Raw genomic sequence first — 16830 nt, 5'->3', positions numbered from 1 at the left:
CTTGATACTAGCAGGGACTGGCCAAGGGACTAGCTCCACGAGGCCTTCCATACTGCCTTTCATCCACACACTATGATGAGTCAGGTGAGCTGGGTGTTGCAGTGAGATGTTGAGTTAGCCTCACCATGTCCATGCAAGCACTTACCGTGTGGCCTATGGTAGCACACCTACCTAGGTATGGCCAAACTCCTCTGCCAGTGGGGAATAAGTCTCCTCTCTGTCCTCTAGGCCCTCTCACTGCCTTACTCCCTACAACCTTTTAGATCCTTGCAGCCCATGTAGCTTACCTGATGTCAGGTTTTGCAGTACAAGCATTTAAGAAACAAAACACACACGTACACAAACAAACCTTCACTTAGAGTACTGCAGACACCAAGCAGATGCACTCAAAATATGCACATGTGTTTGAATTATCTTGAATACCATTTGAGGCTGTTCTTTTCCTGCTCAGCTTGAGCCTTCATAAGCCCCTTCTTAAGTCTAGTCAGCCTCACCCAGGAACTCCTGACCAGTTAGTTGTAGTACTTTATATATGTTATAGTACTCCCAGGCAGAAAAAGTGCCTACATTGGACTCCACAGGTAGAATCCTGGGGAAAAAGAATCCAAGGTTTGCATATGTCCCATACCAGGCTCCCAAAAGGATCCAAGTCAATATCTCCATTCTGTGGGGCACCTGTTTAGATGCACCGGCAGCCTGGATGTTCTGAGACTGTCAGAGGAGCTATTTTTTTGAGGGAAGCCTTAGGCAAGCTGGTGAGGCTCAGTTCCTGGGTGAGCCATGAGTGGAGCAGGACACAGGAACAGCACAGCTAACCCTTCTTTGGTCTCTCCAAGGCTTGTCTCTAAGACTCCACACTCTAGCTGTTGGGCTCAGTGTTTTACTGCCTGGAGCCTGCAGGCCTAACAGGCTCAGTCTGCTCTGCTGCTGCTGCTCCATGTGGCCCTGACTGAAGTCCATGTCAGCCTCCCCCAGGCCTCATGGCTGGGATTTTGTAAAAGCTGTTGCCTAAGATAAGGCCCAGGCCTCTTAGTCAAAAAAAAAAAAAAACCCTAAGACCCCCTACTATGACTAGGGTTCCCTAGGGGCCAGGCTCATTGCTGTTTCCATGGAGATGTGTGCACTCTGACCCCAGTCTTTCTCTGTCCCAAGCCAAATAAAGAGGGCTTCCAAGTGGAAATGCAGCTTGGGCTGCCCCTCCTCCCATACCCTAGGTGGCCTCTGTCTCTAAAGAGGGAATTGGGGGAAGCCCAGAGCCCAGGCAGAACCACTGAAAGACCTTCTACCCCCAGCCTCCCCAGAACTGATCATTCTGCATTCTAGACTGGAGAATAACTTTCCCCAGGCCTAGGCTCCACCCGAGGTCCCACCCAGGCAAAGGATACTGGGATTCCCTGGAAACACTCTTGGATTCCTAGGCAGCTCTGCAAGACTTTTCTGCTTATCTAGGGTTCCCATCAGACAGAAGAGAAGTACACAGGACAGAACTCTGGCTGAGAACCCCCTTTTCACACACATACAAGTCCTGGATCATTGGGGTTCACTAGTTACTTCCAGATACAAACCATAGCCCAGAACAACTGCAGACCCATCTCTTACCAAGGATGCTTCCTAGGGTGATCCCCCAACCCCTCAGAGGCCCTGGGAGAGTCATCTCCCACTGGGTGTCACTCAGAACAAACTAAACTTCTCTCCCCTTCATCTAGGTCTTAGATGAGAGACTACTTTTTCTCTCAAAGCCTTTTTTTTTTCCTTCAAGGTCTATTTACTCTTAAGACAGTCCTTGTGACACATGCCTTTAATCCCAGCACTCAGGAGGCAGAAGCAGGCAGATCTCTATGAGTTGAAGACCAGCCTGGTCTACAGATAGGAATGATGCTCAGGTAACCATAAGATTTCTGGGAAGAGGCCAGAAGGCTCTATCCACACCCAAGTTTGGGACTTTAGCCTCCACAATTGTTCAGTGTCTAAGAAACTAGTAATGGGGAAACCAGATTCCAAATCCAAAGGTAATGCTGCCATCTGGAAATGGACACCTGGAGCTGGGATCCAGCTTACTCTACAGAGCTAGTTCCAAGACATCCAGGGCTGTCACACAGAGAAACCCTGTCTCAAAAAATTGTTTCAATTATTTTATTCTTTTCATTATGTGTTTGTCTGTGGGTATGTGCATCTGAGTACAGGTGTCAAGGGGTGTGGGGGCACCTGTAATTGGACTGTTCTTTGAGCCACCAGCTCCCAAATAATGATACAAATACTGATTTGTTAAGTCTTTTTATTAATTTATTTTTATATTCCAATCCAGGTTCACCCTCCCTCCTCTCCTCTGGCTCCCCACCCTACCTCCCATCTGCTCCTCGGAGAGGATAAAGCCTCCTCTAGGAAGTCTACTAAGAGTATCCCATCATCTCCTTGAGGCAGGACCAAGGCTCCTCCCCACACCCCACCCCTAGGCTGAGCAAGGTATCTCTCCATATAGAATGGGCTCTACTAAGTCACCTTGTGCATTCGAGTTAGATCTTGGACCCACTGCCAGTGACCTCATATATTGTCCCAGTCACACCACTGTCACCCATGTTAAAGGAGTCTAGTTCAGTCTTATGCAGGTTCCCCATTTGTTAGAATGGAGTCATTGATCTCTTCACTACCTCGGATCAGCTGATTTTGTGGGTTTCCCCATCATGGTCTTGACTCCTTTGTTCATATTATCAATCATCCCTCACAGATTTATTTTTAATTATGAAAGCTCAATCTTAACTTAGGCTTGTCCCACTAGCTCTTATAACTTAACCAGTATTTTTATTAATCTACAATCTATCATGAGCTTTTACTTCTCTCTCACTCTGTGTGTCTGACTCGTTCTATGTCTCCATGGCATCTCCTGTGTCTCAATTATCCTCTTCCTCTCTCTGCTGGGAAATCCCACCTATCTCTTCTGCCTAGGTATTGGCCATTCAGCTTTTTATTACACCAACCACAGCAATACTTCTCAGTGTACAAATATCCCACAACAGTCACCTGAAGCTGGAGTTTAAGCTGTTGTGAGCCACCTGACGTGGGTGCTGAGAACTGAACTCAGGTCCTCTGTAAGAACAGTACACAATGGTTACACTGAGCCATCTCTCCAGCCCATTTTTTAAACATATATGAATGCCTTGCCTGTACGTGTGTAAATGCACCACATGCATGCCTGGAGCCTGCAGAAGTCAGAAGTTGTTGTATAGGACTAGAGTTATAGATGGTTGAAAACCACCATGTCGGTTCTGGAATCAAATTCCAGTACTGTGCAAGAACAGCAAGTGCTCTTAACCTTTGAGCCATCTCATCAGCCCTTTCTTTCCTTTTTCATGTTTTGTTTTGTTTAGAGACAGGACATCACTATCTAGCCTAGGCCAACCTCCAACTCTGTTACACACACACACACACACACACACACACACACACACACACATACACACATACACACTCACACCAATGCTGAAATCACAGATATGCCCTGACCAGGCCTGCCTCCAGTGTTTTCATTGATACCTTCTAGACTTAGCTGGATCCAGGTGTCCATCTCCAGATGGCAGCATTACGTTTGGATTTGGAATCTGGTCTCCCCATTACTAGTTTCTTAGACACTGAACAACAGAAAGTTACTGGTTTACAGTTGTGGAGGCTAAAGCCCCAAACCTGGGTATGATCAGTGTAGGAGGCTCTGGATAGGGCCTTCCTGCCTCTTCTCAGCTATTTGGTGGTTACCTACAATCTCTAGCTCTTGTGAGCATCATTCTACTTTCTGTCTGTGTTATGGCCTTTTCTTGCCTGTTTACCCTTGTTTCTGATTTCTCTTCCTATGAAGATGGTAGCCTATTTCCAAGTAAGGTCACATTGACAGGACCCTAGTTAGGAGTTGAAAAACCTTTGAGGGGGCACGATTACATGATTAAACCACTTGGTTGATAAGGATGTTGTGATTGTAAAGTTGTGGCTATAATCAGTACACGTTTCTTTGGGCCCCAGAGGAAAAGGTGATAGGCAAGTGTTGCAGAATATTCCTTTACACTGTGTGAAGATGTGTCACTGTGATTGGTTTAATAAAGAGGTGGTGAATGGCTTCTTTATTAAATAGGCAGGAAGAGGTTAGACAGGGTCATGTCCCCTGCTCGTCTTACTAGAGGAAAGGGTGGTCTGGTATGTGCCACTTTTCCCAAGCACACTGAAACGGTCTAAACATTGGAACCTAACCTGGGCCTTGGACAGGACAGGCTGGGACAGGTCAAGCATCAGGCTCCCTTAGTTTGGTTAAGGGATGATGGAGAGGGGTCTAGAAAGATGGCTCAGAGGTTAAGAGCACTGGCTGCTCTTCCAGAGGTCCTGAGTTTAATTCCCAGCAACCACATGGTGGCTCACAACCATCTGTAACAAGATCTGGTACCCTCTTCTGGCATGCAGGCAGAACACTGTATACTTTTTAAAATTTATTTATTTATTATGAATACAACACCCTGCCTCCATGTACACATCAGAAGAGAGCACTAGATCTCATTAAAGATGGCTGTGAGCCACCATGTGGTTGCTGGGAATTGAACTCATGACCTCTGGAAGAGCAGTCAGTGCTCTTAACCTCTGAGCCATCTCTCCAGCCCCAGTGTATACTTAATAATAAATAAAAAAAATTTTTTTTGGTTTTTCGAGACAGGGTTTCTCTGTGGCTTTTGGAGGCTGTCCTGGAACTTGCTTGGTAGTCCAGGCTGGTCTCGAACTCACAGAGATCCTCCTGCCTCTGCCTCCCGAGTGCTGGGATTAAAGGCGTGGGCCACCAACGCCCGGCAATAAATAAAATTTTAAAAAGGGATGATGGAGAAAGGCTTATGAGACATAAGGATACGTGTCTGGCCTCACGAACTACCTAAGGGTAAGCGGGAACCTAAGGGAGCAACTCTGCCTACCCTGTTCTGGTCATACTAATAAGCTAATCAAATTTGACACTGGTCCCACCACTGTGTTTCCACCTATTATGGCCATATACTCCCACAACCCCAGTGTGTGCATGCACGCCAAGTCTCATTTCAGGGTCTGCTCTGTCCATTGCCCACCCATGCCCTCAGTTCCAGCCTTGGATGGTAGAGTTAAGATCAGTAGATCAGTTCTTTCACATTAAGCTAGGTTTGGGTGATCCAGTGGGCTTGCCCACTGTTTGATTTTGCAGTGTTGGATTACTTCAGGGGAAGGGAGCCAAGCCCAATTTCCTCTGCTCTGTGCAGGGCACTGCTATAGGCTCAAGGATCAGGCAGAACAGAACATGCAGCCAGCACTGCCCACTCTGGTTTTGGCTAAGAAACTGAGTTCTATGCTAAAGTACCACTTCCTTTTTCTGATTATGAAAATGACAGGGAGTTAAAATCCATATGAGCAAAAGAAAGATAATTAAACCCCTCTGTAAACAGAAGGTTTTTCTCTGTCTAGCCAGGTCCCACTTGACCAGTTTCTCTCTGCCCACTAGGTCCCCAAAGCTGCTTATAAGATAACCACTCAGAGACTTAACATATATTTTATAATTGTTTGGTTAATGGCTTAGGCTTATTACTGGCTAGCTCTCTCTTATAAATTAACCCATTTCTACTAATCTGTGTATCACTGCATGGCTGTGGCTTACCAGTGATGCCCTGATATCTTGCATTCATAGTAGCTACATGGCATGTCTCTGACTCTATCTTCTCTCTGTCCCTCTGTTCAGATTTCCCACCTAACTATATTTCTGCCTGTCCATTGGCTGAAACAGCTTTATTCATCAAACAATAAAAGCAACACATATTCACAGCATACAGACTGACATCCCACATCACCCCTCTTAAGACACGAGCTTATGCTATGAGCCACTTTTTCTGGACTGGTGAATGGCTTTGAATCCAAACATTGAATTGAGATTGCTGCCCCATGGATAGTCACTCAGATCACCCAGTCTGTCTCTTTTCCCCCATCCATGGCCAGTTTTTGTGTTGTTTTTGTTTGGTTGATTTCATTTTTTGTTTTATTCAGTGTGTGTGTGTGTGTGCGTGTGTGTGTGTGTGTGTGTGTGTGTGTGTGTGTGTATACACTAATGGCAGGTATGTGAAGATCAGAGAACAAGTGTAAGAAATCAGTTTGTTCCTTCCACCATTTAAGCCCCAAGGACTGAACTCAAGTCATCAGGTGCCTTTACCCATTGAGCCATATTACTGGCCCTTGGTTCAGTTTTTAAGATAACGTCTCACTTCGAAGCCCTAGCTAGCCTAGAATTCCCTCTCTAGACCAGGTTATACTGCCTCTGGCTCCTGAGTACTGGGATTAAAGGCGAGCATTAGCACTATCTGGCTTTGTTTGTAATTTAAAAATATGTTTATGGGGCTAGAGAGATGACTCAGTGGCTAAGAACATATACTACTCTTGCTGAGGACCTGAGTTCAGTTCCCCATACCCACATCAGGCAACTCACAACTGCCTGTAACTTACCAGAGAACCTAACATCTCTGCCTTTAAGACATACACATATGCACATAATTAAAAATAAGTCGGGGATCAAGACCAGCCTGTAGTATTAATTGGTCTTAATAAAGAAAACCCAGAGTCAGATATCAGGGTAAATGCTGAAAGATCAGAGATGTAAAGGAGCCGGCCACTAGAAAAACTTCTTACTTCTATCAACTCCTCAGACCAAAGGGCTGAGCTCCTGTCTCCTCCCTCCTTATATTCCTGTTACCACCTCCCTAGTTCTGGGATTAAAGATGTGTGCCTCCCAATACTGGGATTAATAGCATGAGATCCCTAGTGCTGAGATCAAAAGTGTGTGCCACCACTGCCTGGCCTCTATGGTTAACTAGTGGCTAGCTCCATCCTGTCATCTTCAGGTAAGCTTTATTTGTTAGAACACAAACAAAATATCACCACACCAGCCTGGTCTACATATCAAGTTCCAGGACAGCCAGGACTACATAGACAGACCCTGTCCCAAAATAACAATATAAAAATCATATTTATTTAGTATGTGTGTATAAGGGTATGAATACATGCCATTGTACTCAGTTCTCTGGGGGTTGCTAGGTAGAACTCAGGTCATCAGTCTTACCAGCAGACTCGTCTAGGAGCATCTTTTGTTTGTTTCTTTTTCAAGGCAGGGTTTCTCTGTGTAACAGTCCTGGCAGTCCTGGAACTCCCTCTGTAGATAAGGCTGTCCTTGAACTCAACAGAGATCTGCCTGCCTCTGCCTCTCAAGTGCAGTGTTGGGACTAAAGTCATGCACCACATGCCCTGCCTGTATCCCAGACCTTGAGAGGTAGAGGAAGGAGAATCAAGAATTCTTGGCCAGCCTTTGGCTAAGACTTTGATGTTGGCTGTCACAGAGGTTGTCCCTGACCAGCTGTGACCATGTAATATGAATAAAAGAAATGTGACACCTGCTTTCAGGTGGGACCCCCCCACAGCTGCCATGCCAAGAGCAGGGAAATCCATGAGTAAGCCTTATCTTCCTGAGCCATTTTTAGAAGAGCACAGGAAGACCAAGACCATTCAGGGAGCTGTGCTCTGAGTTGAAAGGCCAGGGCCAGGGATTTAGCTCAGCAGGAGAGCACTTGCCTAGCACGAATGAGGCCTTCACTGGGAAATATCCCCAACACTGATCCCCAGCACCGAAAGGAAATAAGACATGTCGGGTTGTAGCACAGTGATAGAGTGCTTGTCTCTCTCTTTTTTTTTAAACAATCTTTTCTCATTTTACATTACCAATCTTAGTTCCCACTCCCTTCTCTCCTTCTGCTCCCCCCACCTTTCCTCCATCTCACCCCCCCCAATCCACTTCTCAGAGAGGGTAAGGCTTCCCACGGATAGTCAACAAAGTCTGGCACATCACTTTGAGTTAGGATCAAGCTCTCCCCTCCTCCCCCATCTAGGCTGAGCAAGGTATCCCTCCAGAGAGAATAGGCTCAAAAAGCCAGTTCAAACACCAGAGATAAATCCTGGTCCTACTGCCAGTGGCCCCACCGACTGCCCAAGCCACACAACTGTCACCCACATTCAGAGGGCCTACTTTGATTCAATGCAGGCTCTCCTGCCATCAGTCCAGAGTCTGTGAGCTCCCACTAGCTCAGGTCAGCTGTTTCTGTGGGTGTGTCCAAACTGGTCTTGACCCCTTTGCTCATATTATCACAAGTCTCTCTAGCTTTTTGAGAGTCAAGTACAAACTGTCCGTTTTCCAGATCTTGTCAGAAATTGTTTTGATCTGTGCTGGGAATTCCAGGTAAGCTCAAGAATATTTGCTTCTTCCAGGCGTTGGTGACAAATGCCTTTAATTCCAGAACTCAGGAAGCAGAGGCAGGTGGATCTCTGTGAGTTCGAGGCCAGCCTGATCTACAGAGCAAGTTCCAGGACAGCCTCCAAAACAGTACAGAGAAACCCTGTCTCTAAAAACCAAAAAAAAAAAAGAATACTTGCTTCTAGGTGTGTACATCCACATTAGGAGGGCTGCCATAATTAGCCAATAGAATTTTGTGAAAACAATAAGACTAGATCACTAGACTCAGGTTTCTACCTTCATCCCTTTTACATTTCTAGCTACAATATCATAAGGACACTTAAATAGTCTATGGAAAGAGCCATGTGGAGAATTGAGGCCTTTTGAGGGAATGATCTCGCAGGCCCTGCTGTGCACAGAGCACTTTGTGCAGCTGGTGTGCTGTGTAAAATGCCTGCTGCATTATGGACACAGCAGCTTCCCAGAGCTTGGGCAGTAAACATGCCTGCTTGAAACTAGGCTCTCAGGGAACCAAGGTGGGCAGAGCCGGCTGTCAACCTTTTGGAGGCTAGCAGGCTAGCATGTATAGACAGATTTTTCTTTGGGCTTCCAGCTCACAACATGGAGACATTATTATTTATGAAAGCTTGGCCTCATCTTAGGCTTGTTCCTGTAGCTCTTATACCTTAAATTAACCCATTTATGTTCATCTACATTCTATAATATGGTGTTACCTCTCTTCCTCTCTGTGTCTCCAGGCTTCTCCTATAGGCCTACGTTCCTCCTGCTTCCCCTCCACAGAAGTCCTGCCTATACCTCCTGCCTAGCTATTGGCCATTCATCTCTTTATTAAACCAATCACAGCAATATATCTTCACACAGTATACAACTACCCCACAACAGAGATGGCTTAGTGGCTAAGAACACTGGCTGCTCATACAGAGGACCTGGATTTGGTTCCCAGCAACCACAAGGCAGCTACCAGTCATTCTTAACTCTGCTTCCAGAGGATCTCATGCCCTCTACTGGTTCTGTGGACACCAGGTATGCAAGTGATACACATACAAGCAGGCAAAATATGCATATACATAAAATATTTTTTTTGGTTTTTTGAGACAGGGTTTCTCTGTATTGTTTTGGAGGCTATCGGTCCAGCCCAGCCTCGAACTCACAGAGATCCGCCTGCCTCTGCCTCCCGAGTGCTGGGATTAAAGACGTGTGCCACCACCGCCCGGCCATAAAATATTTTTTTAAGATTTTATTTATTATGACTACAACATCTTGCTTCATGTATGTCTGCACACCAGAAGAGGGCACCAGATCTCATTACAGATGGTTGTGAGCCACCATGTGGTTGCTGGGAATTGAACTCAGGACCTCTGTAAGAGCAGTCAGTGCTCTTAACCTCTGAGCCACCTCTCCAGCTCCACATAAAATATTTTTAAATAAGTAAAAATATTCTGAAATTGTGTCCTTGTGTGTGTGTGTTCCTGTGTATGTGTGTCCCTGTGTGTGTGTGTGTGTGTGTGTGTGTGTGTGTGTATGTGTGTGTACACGCACATGCGGGTAGTACATGATGAAGGCCAGAGGATAACTTGCAGAGTCTCTGTTTCCACTATGTGTGTTCCAGGGATCAAATCCAACTTGTTAGGTTTGACGTCAGTGCCTTTAACTACTAAGCCATCTCACTGACTCTAAAATAAAATTGTAAAAGCCAGTTCTGAGCCTAGGTACTACATTTAACAGCAAAAGGATTTATTTTTATTACTTTGTATCTTTGGCTTTTCCAAGACAAGTTTTTTTCTTTGTAGCCCATGCTGTCCTGGAACTCATTCTGTACACCAGGCTGTCCTCACACTCAGAGATCTACCTGCCTCTGCCAAACACCTTTAGTCCCAGCACTTGGAAAATAGAGGCAGAGGCAGGTGACTCTTTGTGAGTTCAAGACCAGCCTGATCTACAGGGCAAGTTCCAGGACAGCCAGGGCTACAAAGAGAAGCTGTGTTGCATGGGGGAGGTCTCACTTTGTAGCTCTGGCTGTCCTAGAACTCTCTATGTAGATCAGACTGACCTCCAAATCATAGAGATCTGCCTGCTTCTTTGCTGGGAGACATGTGCTCCCAAGACTGGCTACAGTAGTTGTTTGCACGTAGGCATGCCAGCATGCATGTGTGCATATACATACATGACTGGCATCGTGTGCATGTAGCAATCACAGGACAATTTACAGATCTCTACAACATATGGATGGTACATGTCTACAATCTGAGATAGGATGATCAAGAAGGTCAGCCTCAATTATATAGTGAATTCAAGGACTGCCACAACTACCTGAGACCCTGTATCAAAAACCCAAATAAACTGGGTGTTGGTGGCCCACTTTAATTCCAGCACTGGGGAAGCAGAGGCAGGTGGATCTCTGTGAGTTCCAGACCAGCCCGGGCTATGAGAGCTAGTTCCAGGACAGCCTCCAAAGCCACAGAGAAACCCTGTCTCAAAAACAAACAAACAAAACAAAAAAGCAAATTTCTTCCAGCTAATCCTGCTACTAAACTATTGTGGAATATTTTGATCACTCTGCGACACTTTAGACTATCAATAAAATTTACCTTGAATAAAGGGGTGGAGCCAGTGACTAGCTGACTGGAATTAGTCATAGAAAAGTCAGCAATTTGGATAGAAAAGACATACAGGAAAGAAAGGGCAAGGGCAAGAGTTTAAGCTTCCTTTTGGTTCTCGGACAGGTCTCGGACAGGTTGCTTGTTGGCTTCTCAGATCTAGCAGGTTTTCACTCCCACATCTGTCTATCTAAAATATATCTCTGTATGTCCTAGAAAACATACCTAACATGGCCACAAATTTGATTGTTAGATAACTACTAATCTGTATTTCTTAATTATTCTAAATGGTTTGTAACAATAATTTTCAAGGACTAGAATTTTACTTTACATAGCCAAATGGACTGCATAGGTACAATACCTTAAACAAAAGTAGAATCATATGTATGTGTATTAAAAAATAACCTTAAATTTATATATATCAATATACAAAAATATCCTAAACAAGAGTAGAAACATATAATTTTCTAACAAAATAACCTTAAATTTATATCAGTATACTGAAATCTATACCAATGTAAAATATTTGAGATTAATACTTGCTTTTTAGTTTAAAGTAGATTTAATAATTTACCATTTTATCCTATCATTCCTATATCCCCCTTTTTCCTTTTCAGAAAGAGACCCTTGAATTTAACCTCCTTTACTTAGTTTCCTCCCTTACCATGACCAGTAACAATTTGCAACAGCCCTGCTAAATGACAAACATCCATAACCCACCAAGAAAACAAAAACACCCACCCCACCTCATGGGAATGTGGGTGTCATTTCTTAACATTACTTCCTGTTGACTGTGGGTGACAGTATCTTTAGGAAACACTGAGAAAACGGAGATAATGGTCAAGTCTTGGGAGAGCCTGTTGTATTATATTTTGTTTAGTCTGTGTGATGGGAAAGTATAGCGCTTATCTTAAATCTTGGCTGGGTAGTCTGTGAGGCTAGCGTCCTTGAAGTTATTTTGGATGCAGAATTTCAAGAAAACTCTAACAGTGTCAATCTGCGAGGAGGGATCACCTGGGCTACTTGTCTTTATTGGTGTCTGTAGCAGGCTTTCTTTGACCACCAGCCCTCAAATCATGACACAGAGTCATATTAGTAATTATGAATGCCCAGCCTTAGCCTAGGCTTGTTTCTAGCTAGTTCTTTTTTTTTAAACATTTATTTATTTATTATGTATACAGCATATGTTTGTATGCCCACAGGCCAGAAGAGGGCACCAGATCTCATTACAGATGGTTGAGAGCCACCATGTGGTTGCTGGGAATTGAACTCAGAACCTTTGGAAGAGCAGGTGTGCTCTTATCCTTTGAGCCATCTCTCTAACCCTTAGCTAGTTCTTTTTAAACTTAAGTCAACCCATTCTATTCATCTAGGTGCTGCCCTGAGGCTCGTTTACCTCATCTACACCCTGCCCATCCTGCTTTCCTGTTTCCTTCAAGTCTGTCTGACTGGCCCCCAGCTGGCAGGCTGGTGGGCTCCACTTTTCTCTCTGCCTGCCAGCCCTGTCTATCCCTCCTGTGCCTAACTACTGGCTGTTCAGCTTTTTATTATTTCAATCAGGTGCCTTAAGTGGACAAGGAAAGCAGCAACACATCTTTACATCATTAAACAATTATTCTGCAACACAAACAAATACAAAACTTCTTTACTTAGTTAAAGAAATATTCTATTTCACAACAGGTGTCTGGTCCTTTTTTTCAAGGTAGCATATATGTATATATATTATATATATGTAGTAACACATGTATGGAATGTGTGGTGTACACAAGTCAGCTAAAGATGATTTTTTTGTTTTATGTATGAGCAGGTAAAAGGCATCAGTTAACTTTATAAGTCTGTATTGCCAAACCTCTATCCATGTCACATGAAAGGATGGCATGTAATAATAAGTCATGAGGACTCTGTAGCCAACAAGATTTATCACGTCTCATTCAGTCTCAGAGGTGCTCCCATGTCGAGGAATCAGCATATACATCACCTGTCTCGTAGTCTTTCTTGGGTTTTTTTCCTTTATGTCTGTAGCCAGGATTTTCAGGTCTCCCATCGGAACCAGGCAACCTGTCAAACACGCCTGAAAAGGGGAGTGAGGATTGAGAAAGAAAGAGACAAAAGACAGAAGACAGAGTCGGGAGGGCTCTCAGTGAATACTGCAGACGCCCCAAGTTTATTACTCATAGCCTTTATATAACCCAAGCAAAAGGGGAGGACAAAAGACTTCCTTACCATGATACAAGGAACAAACACAATTGCCTCCTTAATACTCAAAACACCTAATAGTCATGTTCTAAGTCAAACATGATGTTATTTGGCCTTCAGGAAGAAGAATAAACTTGAACTCTCTGACCATCTGATCTTCATTAATTTCGAAGGAATCCACAGCTTTCATTTCCTATGGAAAAATCTCTCCCCCAACACAATGTATTTTCTGACTTCCATTCTTAAAGTGTATAGGTTGATTTAATTTAGTGGTTGTCATAGTTCAATGTCTCTCAGAAGCTATTGCTTTTTGTTCATTAGCATTTTAAAAAATTCAAAATCACCCTACGGGATCCAGGTGCCCTTTGTATTTCCCATCCTTACATGACTTATTCTTTTTATATTACCTTACTCTTTATTTTATTTCTTGTTTTCTCAAGACAGGGTTTCACTGTGCAGCAATGGTTGTCCTGGAACTCACTCTGTAGACCAGGCTGGCTTTGAATTCACAGAGATCTGCCTGCCTCTGCCTCCCAAGCACTGGGATTAAAGGCATGGGCCACCACTGCCAGCTCTTTCTTTAAAGACTTCCCTTTATTATTTTTAAAATGTTTTTTCTATGTCTGTTTATACCCATTTTCTCAGTTTGGGCTGCTTTACTGTGGACTTGAAGCCTTTTCTGACCACATGAACCAAGCCTTAAACCTGCTGCATGGCTCTGTACACCGCAGCCCACAGGAGAGAATGGAGGACTAAGAAGCTGTGTTTGGCTCTGCGTTTGTGCGTTTGAAACCTTTTTTTTTTTAAAGCTTTTCCAGGTCTTATGTGGAAATATGTGTCCCCACATTGGATGTCATATATAGTTGGATTTTTCTTTGGACTGCCAGCTCACAAATGACATGACACAGAGACATTAATTATGAAAGTTTGGCCTAGGTTTGTTCCTAACTAGCTCTTATAACTTCAATTAGCTCATTTACAGTAAACTATGTTCTATCACATGGCATTACCTCTCTATTGTGGAATATTTATATGCTACATAAAAATATATTGCTATGATTGGTATAAGAAGAAGATAAATGGCCAGTAGCTGGGCAGAAGAGATAGGCCGGACTTCCAGGAAAAGGTGAGGAACTCAGGATGAATCTAGGCACTCAGGGAGATGCCAAATGAAACACAGAGGTATTAGGACATACAGAATGAAAGAAAGGTAAAAAGCCACAAGGCCAAACATAGATCCATAGAAACTGGTTAATTTAAGTTACAAGGCCCAGTTAGAAACAAGCCTAAGCTATAGGCCAAGCAGTCATAATTAATAAGTCTCTGTATCATTATTTAGGCTGGCTGGTGGAAAAGAGAACGACTTGTTACACCTCTCTTCCATCTTGCACCTTCTGTTTCCGTTCTGAGTCTCCTAGTGTCTCCTGTGTGCCTAGATTCCCTTTCTTTTCTCTCCCCAGAAATCCTGCCTACATCTCCTGCCTAGCTATTGGCCATTCAGCTTTTTCTGCTTCAGAAATGTAACTGTGTAGATTACTCCTTCCCAATGGGCTGTGCTGGGATACTAGTCAAGCATCCTTACCAGAGGCCAGCTGGAATTAGGACTTGCTAACATCCAGAGAACAAATCCATTAAGTTCATACTGAGGATCCTCACCTACTATGCTGAGGTCATACCACAGGAACAGAGCAAGAATGGGAAAAGCATTCCTCAGAGAACCAAAGCCCAGTAGTGGGATGTAGGAAAGTCTCAAGGAAAGGTCTAGTGCTCCAGGGATGGCTTGCAGATCAGTGTTCCACTGAAGAGTCTTAGGTCTCCACAAACCCACAGCCTACCATTCCGGTCACACTTTTGAGGAAAAGGATGCTGTCAGATCTTTCTGGAGTGGGCAGGGGTAGATGTGAGTTACCACAGGGGTGACCTATGGAGTAGGAGTGCTGGCCTGGCCTCGAACTAGGGAGCTAGGACCAGCTAGCACAGCCTTCTTCGCGGAGCCTGTCGCCCTGTTCTCGGACAGGGAGTTCTGCTTCCAACCTACCCTTCGTCAAAGTCCCCTGAGCCATTTGCTGCGCCTAGTATAAGGCTTAGTTGCAAGGTTCTAATGCCGCCAAAGCGCCCGCAGAGCAAACTTCGAAGGTTGGTGCTGCAAACATGCAAGACTAACTGCAGGAAGTCCTGAGCTCAGCGAGAAACCACACGCAGCTCATCCCTCAAGGAGGAGCCTAGGCGAACGCTTGTAGTCCGGGGAGGAAAGCCACCAGGGTGCAGGCTGGGACTGCTAGTCGGTGAGCTAGCCGCCCGATGCACACTGGGATTGGTAGTCTGTGGCGCAGGCTCTCCCCTCACCTAGCCGGCGGGTGCCTCGGGGCCAATGGGAGCGGCGCCGGCCCGGCCAGCCCCGCCCCGCGCCTCCGCACGTCTGTGCCGGGATATGGCCGCTGCCGGTACTGGGTCCTTGAGCTGAGCGCCGGCTGCGGAAGATAACCGCCGTCGTCAACCGACCGCACGGGCCGGGCCCAGGCGCCGGGACGGCGAAGAGCCGCCCAGGAAGCGGAGGCCGCCGTAGGACGCCGCCGCGGCGGGCGCATGGCATCCATCTTGCTCAGGAGCTGCCGCGGCCGGGGCCCTGCCGGCCTCGCGCCGCCCCGCGCCACCTCCCCGCAGGGTAAGCGGCCGCCTAGCACCAGACCTGTTGTGGGTGGCGCGGGACACTCACCCACCCCATGCCCCGAGGCAGCGTGGTGATGACAAGCATCCGGAGGCTCCATGCCGCCCGGGCTGGGCAGCTTCGCTGTGACCTTAGTTGCTCCGGTCGCTGCAGGTCACCGCTACCGACGGAGGCGTCGGGAAAGTTCCTTAGGGCTGTGGCTGCCCTGGCGCTCCCCTTGACGATGAACCGAACCCAGGCGTGCCCTTTGGCCAGCTCAGACCTGGAAGCCGGAACTCCGGCACAAGGAGATTGGGTTTTGGGTGATACCAGCACAGGGGACCGCTCCCTGGGGTGGGGTGGCCGCTGACTATGTTTTCTAAGGAAACTTGTATGTGTCCTGTTTGTAAGTTACGTTAAGGATGAAACTTGATCTTTGAGAGTTGGACCTAAGACTTTTGGGTTTACTCTCAGAAGCATAGTTCTCGACACCTTAACAGTATTGGGAGCGAGGTGTGGTGGTACACGCCCAGCACTCAGGAGGAAGAGGCAGGCGGATCTCTGAGTTCTGGGCAAGCCTGGTCTGTATTTCGAATTTTAGGCCGGGCTACACACAATAAAAAAAAAAACAACAGCAACAAAACCAGTTATGATCAGTGGGAAGATAGCAAAGTATACGTGGGTTTGGTGCGGTTTTTCAAGCTGCCTCTGTCATAAGAGCAGTCTATCTGTTAACTTGTTCAGGATGCTGTAAAGCACTTTGCTTTCTTATTTCTGTGACTTAAAAATTAGCTAGTATTTGTGTGTGTGTGTGTGTGTGTTCTTATTATTCTAGGCATAAGGTTGTTTTCTGTAGTTAATAAGTGCCCTTTGGACAAAAATACTGCTTCCCTGACAGTGGGTTAGTAAGCTGGTTAGCTATGAAACCAACAGGGCAGGACTGGGTAGTATCACTCACTGGAATGATGTACTGGCAGAGGCAATAGGATGAACATCCTAAGTTTTTAGTCATAGTGAATAAATTGAAGCCAAAATTGCACCAAAATCCTCTTTACTTTTTGTTGTTGTTGTTTGTTTTTGTTTTTTGAGACAGGGTTTCTCTGTGTAGCTTTGGA

The 16830-nt window shown here is 45.4% G+C and overlaps 1 protein-coding gene across 1 annotated transcript in view; it reads left to right on the top strand.

The window, feature by feature from the left end:
* Nucleotides 1-15475: 15475 nt before the first annotated feature.
* Nucleotides 15476-16830, top strand: part of Letm1 (leucine zipper and EF-hand containing transmembrane protein 1) — a 41098-nt gene continuing 39743 nt past the window's right edge. Inside the window, exon 1 of the mRNA XM_040746902.1 lies at nt 15476-15733. Coding sequence (XP_040602836.1) covers nt 15655-15733 — 79 coding nt within the window. The 5' untranslated portion in view covers nt 15476-15654. The remainder of the gene's footprint in view (nt 15734-16830) is intronic.

The sequence above is a fragment of the Mesocricetus auratus genome, unplaced genomic scaffold (genome assembly GCF_017639785.1).
Source record: "Mesocricetus auratus isolate SY011 unplaced genomic scaffold, BCM_Maur_2.0 Super-Scaffold_100006, whole genome shotgun sequence".
Classification (NCBI taxonomy): Eukaryota; Metazoa; Chordata; class Mammalia; order Rodentia; family Cricetidae; genus Mesocricetus; species Mesocricetus auratus.
This window is presented reverse-complemented; position numbering and strand designations above follow the sequence as displayed.